This window comes from Trichechus manatus, unplaced genomic scaffold (genome assembly GCF_000243295.1).
Source record: "Trichechus manatus latirostris isolate Lorelei unplaced genomic scaffold, TriManLat1.0 scaffold00007, whole genome shotgun sequence".
Classification (NCBI taxonomy): Eukaryota; Metazoa; Chordata; class Mammalia; order Sirenia; family Trichechidae; genus Trichechus; species Trichechus manatus.
In genome coordinates this window covers 2,895,622-2,904,424 of record NW_004443943.1, presented here as the reverse complement: position 1 = coordinate 2,904,424, position 8,803 = coordinate 2,895,622, and the positions used below count along the sequence as shown (strand labels likewise).

Here is an 8,803-nt window from a genome sequence, read left to right as displayed (position 1 = left end):
GGTTGAGAAGTTAGAGGGTTGACATGTTGTGGGGTTGTTAACCAATGTCATAAAACAATATGGGTACTAGTGTTTCATGAGAAACTATTTGTTCTGTAAGCCTTCACCTGAAGTACAATAAAAAAAAAAAAAAAAGGAAAAAAAATGAATTCACTACAGTCTAATTATTCGACTAACATAGAATATATGTGTTCTTTGAAGGTTAGGTAGAACTTCACCTTTAAAACCATCAGAGCATGGTGGCTTTTTAAAAAGTAGAAGACTTCCAGTTTAGTTCATGGTTTGTCTGTTCAATCTTCTCCCTTACCTTTGGGCAATTTTGATAACTTATGTTTTCCTAAGAAATCACCCATTTCCTCTGCATTTTCAAATATATTGCCATTTAGTGTGGCCTGAATTTGCCTTCTTTTTTTATACTATAAATACATTTGCCAAAGATTTGCCTATTTTGTTCATTATTTTAAAGAGCAGGTCTTGCTTTTATTTATCCTTCCTTCATCTATTTATTTTTATCCTTATCTTTTCCTCACATTGGCTCCTCAACAGGGTCAGGACTAGAGTAAGATGAGTGAGGCACTCTCCTTGGGCACAAAACTTAAGGGGGTGCCAAGAATACCAGTACTCAAGATAAATAATATTTTAATGCAGTATTTTTAAAAATCAAAATTAATGCAAAAAAACCATGATAGAGCAAAATTTTAAATATAGGATTATTATTACTAACTTTTCCTCTTGATTCAGGCTCCGATATGACTTGACACAGCACTGTTCCTTAGTTCATTTATGCTTAGCTTTTAAGAAAGCCTTTCAGATTCTGAAATTTGTAGCCATTCTATGTTCTCTGTGATTATGAAATCTCTCTTTAGTAATATTTGGTACAAGCCGTTATCTTTCTTTTAGTGAACATTTATTAGGAATCTACTTTATATAAGGCACTACCAGTGATGGCTACCAAGTTGCCCCTGAAAGCTTACATTCTGGAAGGAAGTTGTATGTACAAAGCTAAGTAATGCAATGTGCAAAGTTTAAGTGACATTAGGGAAAAAAATAAGAGAAAATATTATCTGGCACATAATATCAGGCTTACAGTTTTATTGCTCCTGGAATAGCTGCTAAAATCCACCAGGTGGTGGAATAAAATGAGTTACAGTGTAGTTTAGCTTTCATACTTTCCTAGTGGGAGATGTAATTTTACAGAGAAAGCCACAGTGACATAGCCACATTTTTAGTAGCCTATTCATGAGTTTTCTATTGTATATTTAATTTTTACAAATCAGAATGTATGTGTTGAAAGACTAAAGATTTCTGACCACCTTATATCCTTTCTAGTGCAAGACAGTATATAAACAAACAAAAAGAACTCTTGTTTAAAATTGTTCCAAGAATGCAATTTAAAACGAAACAAAAGCCTAGAAGTAAAGTCTCCTAAAAGAGGATTATCTTAAGCCCGCAAGTTTTAGTAGAAAATGAGGCACTAATATTAGGTATCTTAGCTAGAATTACTATCGTTCAAAAGGTTAAGATTATTGTATTTTCTTTCACGTAGCTCTTGTGTGACCTAGTTTTCTTCCAACCAGAAACATTTTAAATCAAATAAAATTGATCTGAATGTCTGGATAATTCACTTTTCATGTATATCTTTATTCACAATAAATAATGTTAGCAATCTTGTCTATATTAAAACATATCAAAATGATTTTTTAACATGAATCCAAATTTAGGTTCAAATGACTTGCCTTAAGCCACAAAATTAATCACTAGCTGAGCCATCTTGAGATCCCAGGTTCCTCTCAGTCTTGCTTTTCATCATGCTCTATTATCTAACAGTGCCGTCAAATGAGGGGATGAATTCAGACAGTCAGTTAGCAACCTGTGTTGACAACCAGGTTCTGTGGAATTCTAAAGAGAAATGAAAGAATGAACGACTGTCCTTGAGGAATTTATGGTCAATGGAATTGACAGTACGGGAATAATTATACTTTAGTGCTAATAATAAAAATTATGTAACCAACAAGCATTTAAACAAATATATAGCTATATATTATGGACCAAGATACTACTGTTTCTCAAAACTGAGTATATTTAATTCAATTTACAAGCATCTGAGTGCCTACTAGGTGCAGGGTATTATATTAGGTACTAATGTTTTTTATTTTTTATTGTGCTTTAAGTGAAAGTTTACAATTCAAGTTAGTCTCTCATACAAAAATTTATATACCCTATAAATTGGTATATGACCCTAGTTGCTCTCCCTAGTTATGTGACCCTAGTTTCTCTCCCTATACCATGACAGCAGAATCTTCCTTTCTACGCCGGATTTCCTGTGTCCATTCAACAGCTCCTGACCCTCTCTGCCTTCTCATCTGGCCTCTGGACAGGAGCTGCCCATTTAGTCTCATGTATCTACTTCAGCTAAGAAGTACACTCTTCACAAGTATCATTTTATGTCCCATAACCAAAAAAAAAAAAAGCCAAATCCATTGCCATTGAGTCAATTCCAACTCATAGTGACCCTATAGGACAGAGTTGAACTGCTGCATAGAGTTTCCAAGGAGTGCCTGGTGGATTTGAACTGCCAACCTTTTGGTTAGCAGCCTTAGCACTTAACCACCACGTCACCAGGGTTTCCTAAGGCAAGTAATTTGAACCCACTAATAGTCCAGTCTAATCTTCATCTAAAGAGTTGGCCTCGGGAATGGTTTTAGTTTTGGGCTAACAGAGAGGCCGGGGGCCATGTCTTCCAGGGTCCCTCCAGTCTCAATCAGACCATTAAGTCTGATCTTTTTACTAGAATTTGAGTTCTGCACCCCACTTTTCTCCTGCTCCATCAGGGACTCTCTGTTGTGTTCCTTGTCAGGGTGGTCATTGGTGGTAGCCAGGCATCATCTAGTTTTTCTGGTCTCCGGCTGATGCAGTCTCTGGTTTATGTGGCCCTTTCTGTCTCTTGGGCTAATTATTTTCCTGGTGTCTTTGGTGTTCTTCATTCTCCTTTGTTCCAGGTGGGCTGGGACTAATTGATGCATCTTAGATGGCCGCTTGCTAGCTTTTAAGACTCCAGATGCCACTCACCAAGTGGGATGCAGAACATTTTCTTAATAGACTTTGTTATGCCAATTGACCTAGATGTCCCCTGAAACCATGGTCCCCAGACCCCTGCCCCTGCTACTTTATCCCTTGAAGTGGTTGGTTGTACTCAGGAAAATTCTTAGCTTTTGGTTTAGTCCAGTTGTGCTGACTTCCCCTGTAGTTTTTGTTGTTCTTCCCTTCACCTAAGATTATTCTTGTCTACTACCTAGTTAGTGAATACCCATCTCCTGCCCTACCAACCCTCGTAACCATCAAAGAATGTTTTCTTCTGTGTTTAAACCTTTTCTTGAGTTCTTCTAATAGTGGTCTTATACAATATTTGTCCTTTTGTGACTGACTAAATTCACTCAGCATAATGCCTTCCAGTTTCCTCCATGTTATAAGATGTTTCCTGGATTCATTGTTTTTCTTTATTGTTGCATAGTATTCCATTGTGTGAATATACCATAATTTGTTTATCCATTCGTCTGTTGATAGGCACCTAGGTTGTTTCCATCTTTTTGCTATTGTGAACAGGGCTACAATGAACATGGGTGTGCATATATCTATTTGTGTGATGGCTCATATTTCTCTAGGGTATATTCCAAGGGGTAGGATTGCTAGATCATATGGTACTTCTATTTCTAGCTTTTTAAGGAAGCACCAAATCGATTTCCAAAGTGATTGTACCATTTTACATTCCCACCAACAATGTATAAGTGTTCCAGTCTCTCCACAACCTCTCCAACATTATTTTGTGTTTTTTGGATTAATGCTAGCCTTGTTGGGCTGAGATGGTATCTCACTGTAGTTTTGATTTGCATTTCTCTAATGGCTAATGATCATGAGCATTTCCTCATGTGTCTGTTAGCTGCCTGAATGTCTTCTCTGGTGAAGTGCCTGTTCATATCCTTTGCCCATTTTTAAATTGGGTTGTCTTTTTGTTGTTGAGGTTTTGTAGTATCTTGTAGATTTTAGAGATTAGATGCTGATCGGATTTGTCATAGCCAAAATTTTTTTCCCATCTGTAGGTTGTCTTTTGACTTTTGGTGAAGTCTTTTGATGAGCATAAGTATTTGATTTTTAGGAGCTCCCAGTTTTGTCTTCTGATGTTTGTACATTGTTACTTATGGTTTGTATTCTGTTTATGCCATGTGTTAGGGCTTCTAGCATTGTCCCTATTTTTTCTTCCACCATCTTTATTGTTTTGGATTTTATATTTAGGTCTTTTATCCATTTTCAGTTTTTGTGCATGGCGTGAGGTATGGGTCTTGTTTCATTTTTTTACAGACAGATATCCAGTTATACCAGCACCATTTGTTAAAGAGACTGTCTTTTCCCCAATTAATGGACTTTGGGCCTTTGTCAAATATCAGCTGCTCATAGGTGGATGAATTTACATCCGGATTCTCAATTCTGTTCTGTTGGTTTATGTATCTGTTGTTGTACCAGTAGGCTGTTTTGACTACCGTGGTGGTATAATAGGTTCTAAAATCAGGTAGGGTGAGGCCTCCCACTTTGTTCTTCTTGAGTAATGCTTTACCTATCTGGGGCCTCTTCCCTTTCCACATGAAGTTGGTGATTTGTTTCTCCATCTCATTAAAAAATGCCATTGGAATTTGGATTAGGATTGCATTGTATCTGTAGATCACTTTGGGTAGAATTAACATTTTCACAATGTTGAGTCTTCCTATTCATGAGGAAGGTATGTTTTTACACTTATATGGGTCTCTTTTGGTTTCTTGCAGTAGTGTCTTGTAGTTTTCATTGTATAGATCTTTTACATTTCTGGTTAGATTTATTCCTAAGAATTTTATCTTCTTGGGGGTTATTGTAAATGGTATTGATTTGGTGATTTACTTTTCAAAGTTCTCTTTGTTGGTGTAGAGGAATACAACTGATTTTTGTATGTTTCTCTTGTATCCTGATACTTTGCTGAAATCTTCTATTAGTTCCAGTAGTTTTTTTATGGATTCTTTGGGGTTTTCTGTGTATAAGATCACTAATATTTTTTTCTTAATGAGTTTAAAATCTAATAGTCTGACCTAGGTTAGGTTAATTTGTTCATGCTAGATTACAAAAAGATAGCTAATAAGATCACTAATAAGTAGCATATTTTATTTGTAAACTAGATTTTTAAAATAAGTAATAATCTAATATTAAATTACAAATATTAAGTCAATTGTCATTACCAGTGAGTGTTGGGTTTGGGAAAGGAAATAAGGAAAATTTGGCATGTGATCTGGTTAATAATAGCAAAGCATTTCCCTCCTGTTCCTACTTGTTGAAGCCCATTCACATGGAAGGCTCAATAGCTATTTGCTGAATTAAAAAATACTTGCTTCTCCTCCCCTAAAATGCACAATCCTTAATTTTCATGAAGCTGTTTTTCTCTCTCACCTCTCTAACCTCAACTACTCAGTCTTCTTCTTCTCTCATTCAGAGCTCTTCTCTTCTGCCCTGGCGATCTCATCCATTGCTGTACTTGGAGTTGACTCCTACACCACCATCTTTAAATTTGACTCCAGCATTTCCAGCTTTTCTAATTAATTTCTAAATGTTTCTTCCTTGATATGCATCTTCCACTTTAAACTCAACCACTGAACACCAAACTCATCATCTTGTCTTCTTAAAACTAGCATCGTCTTCGAATGCTCCTATTTCTGTTGATGCAACTAGGGCACCACATACGGTTGTTATGCACGTCATAATCTGAATAAAAGCACCAGCTGAGGGGTCAGTGAGAGCTGGACAGTACTTCAACTCTGTTCACCAGTGGTGCACTCAGGCACAGGACTGGGTCAGCCTTGGGAAAAGGGGCCTTTTAGTACTTTTCCCACCCAGACAGGATGACTTTGTCTAATGCACATAAAGGAGGCGTATGTGCTATTGAAGGCCCTGAGTATCACCACCATGGTCTCCCAGCCACCTGTTTCAGAAACTCAGAATCTTTATTCATTCTTTCCTCTTTTAAACCAGTTGCCATTGAGTCTCGTCATGGCGATCCCATGTGTGTCAGGGTAGAACTGTGCTCCACAGGGTTTCCAGTGGCAGGTTTTTCGGGAATATATCACCAGGCTTTTCTTCTGAGATGACTCTGGTTGGACTCAAACCTCCAAACTTCTTTAGCAGCTGAGGGCATTAACCATTTGTACCACTCAAGGATTCCCTTTTCCCTTTTTGTCCCCCATATATAATATGTTGCATTCACCCCCTTCTTTCATCCACACAGTCAGGAGCCCAGTGTAGTCCAATGCCTTTTCCTGAATAATTTTAATGACCTATTTATTAATTTAACTCCACCTGTGACCTTTCTCTGCTCCTGTCTTTCCTTAATCCTGCTGTCAGATTAACATCTCTTAAAGCACAGTTTTGATTTTGTCACTTCACTGCTCAAACATTTCACTGGTTCCCCATTGCCGGTGTTATTAAGAACAAACTCCTCAGCCTGTCATTCTTCAATGAACCGTGGTCTGAAATATTTGCACAGTATCTTGCATGGTGTAAGCACTCAGTAAATATTTGCTGAATTATTAAATTATTAAATTGCAATATCTTCCATAATATATTCCCAACCTCTATTTCTCACCTAGCTCCCACTAGTCCTGTCTGCATACTCTAGACATCATTGTGGACTGCCTGCTATTTCCGGAACCAGCCCCCAGCTCTCCTGTCTTCCTAAGCTTGCTGTTACTGATTCATCCACCTGGGGCATTATCCCTCCTGAGTTCCATAAGGTCCCTTCCTGGACCTCTTCTCTACAGACTTGTCTTGTTCTGTCCTTTTCTTTTAGACTGAATGACACATTGATTAGGGACTCCTTATCACACATCATTTTCTTTTCTTGCTCTAAAGTCACTCTTGATTTGTTCCTCTCACTAGATATTAAGCTTCTTGAGATTAGAAAGTATTTCTAACATGTTTTTGCCTCCTCTTGAGCCTCCTACTCAATGAGGAATATGTAGATTTTCAATAAATAGTTGTTGAATTGAAAACCACCACCAGTTTTACATATGCTGAAGTGACAGATTGACCAACCATTTGAAACTTCAGAGGAGAGGTACCATTTTATAAAAAGGAAAAAGAAAACTTTTTATCTAGAGTACTGTTGTTTTTGCATTTTCTTCCTGACAGCAACTAGACCACAATAAGAACACATTTTTATATCTGTGAGATTAATACATAAAACATGATTGAAATAACTCATTCTACTTTTTTTTTTTTAATTGCAGAGAGATGCTGAATCCCAGGAGCATGAGACAATCCTGTCTCCAGATTTTCTTTCAATTGACCAAATCACTGATTTGCTAGCAGCAGACCCAAATGGAGTTCAACGGTAAGCACTTCAACGTTACAACCAGATATAGAAAAGTTTTAGTTCTGCATTTATAAATGACCATGACATGTTATTATACCAGAGCCCTGGTGGTGCATGCTTAAGAGCTCAGCTGCTAACCAAAAAGGTCGGCATTCTGAATCCACCAACCACTCCTTGGAAACCCTATGGGGCTGTTCTACTCTGTCCTGTAGGGTCACTATGAGTCAGAATTGACTCGATGGCAACAGGTTTGGTTTGGTTTTTGATTTTGTTGTTATATACTTTAAGCTTTTTTCAAAATATTTGTTATTATTTTGTGCACTGACGTATACCCAGACTCCAGAACACAAAAATTCTCAAATAAATGGCTTTTTTGCACTGTTCTACAGCCTTCTTCATAAGAGAAATATATTTCCAAACCAACTTGTTGATATTAACTGAGACTAGGGATTTCTTGTTAAAAGCAGCCTCTAGCATATGCCATCTTCTTTTCTCGTTCATTCATAAAACTGATTATCAATATGCACAATTACCTCATCATGGGAAGAGTAAGTGGTGTTTCCTATAATATTAATAGTCTACACATTTTATTATTTTAGAAATTCCTGAATATTAGTCATCCCCCCACCCCATACTGGAAATGAAGCCATTCTAAGAACTCTGATTTCATACAAGTTGTTTAAAAATATGAATATAACTGAATTTATAGGCAGTAATTCTTCTATTTGTACATCCTACTCTCAAGGCGATTTATTTCTACAGTAGATCATTTATTTAGAACTCTAGTCATACATTCAAGCCCAAAATTCCCTCAAAGATGTTTCTCGCGATCACCCATTTTAAAATTATCTCCCTCTAATGAGGAAAGCCTGGTTGGCCATAATGTGAGGAGAGTGGGGATGATGTGATGCTGGCTGTCATGTCCTGCTATAAGGTCCCTGCAGGCCAGTCTTCAGGGCACAAATAGGGCGCTGTGAACCATAATGGACAAATAGAAAATGATGCCATCAGTGGTTATCATTTGAAAATTTTACAAATATTAGGAAACAGAGGCAATTTGCTACTGAGAAGGAAACATGACAGATGTATAGGCTGGGAAGGGAAGTCTGAGAAGGGAAGGCATATCAAGAGTGAGCAGATGACACTGACAGGCCTTTCCCAAAGATGTTCTTCGCCGCTGGTGCTTGCAAACCCTGCTAGAAATCCTGATGATCTGGATTCAGCCATAAACTGCTTAATATCCACAGATCTGCAAGGATTACTCCATAAATAAAAAATTTTCATGTATTTTAAACAACTATTTCATGATGATTTTACCATTTTTATAGCAATGAATGTGCATTGGGAATTCCAGTTTTTAGTGTGAGAACTGACAAGTAAAATCCATTTGTTGTATTAACATCACTGATTATGCGTCTA

At 37.2% G+C, this 8,803-nt stretch overlaps 1 protein-coding gene across 1 annotated transcript in view; it reads left to right on the top strand.

Annotated features, from left to right (window-relative positions):
* The window catches only part of CABCOCO1 (ciliary associated calcium binding coiled-coil 1), a 146,215-nt gene that overhangs the window by 4,504 nt on the left and 132,908 nt on the right, over window positions 1-8,803 (top strand). Inside the window, exon 2 of the mRNA XM_004370123.1 lies at window positions 7,299-7,402. Coding sequence (XP_004370180.1) covers window positions 7,299-7,402 — 104 coding nt within the window. The remainder of the gene's footprint in view (window positions 1-7,298; window positions 7,403-8,803) is intronic.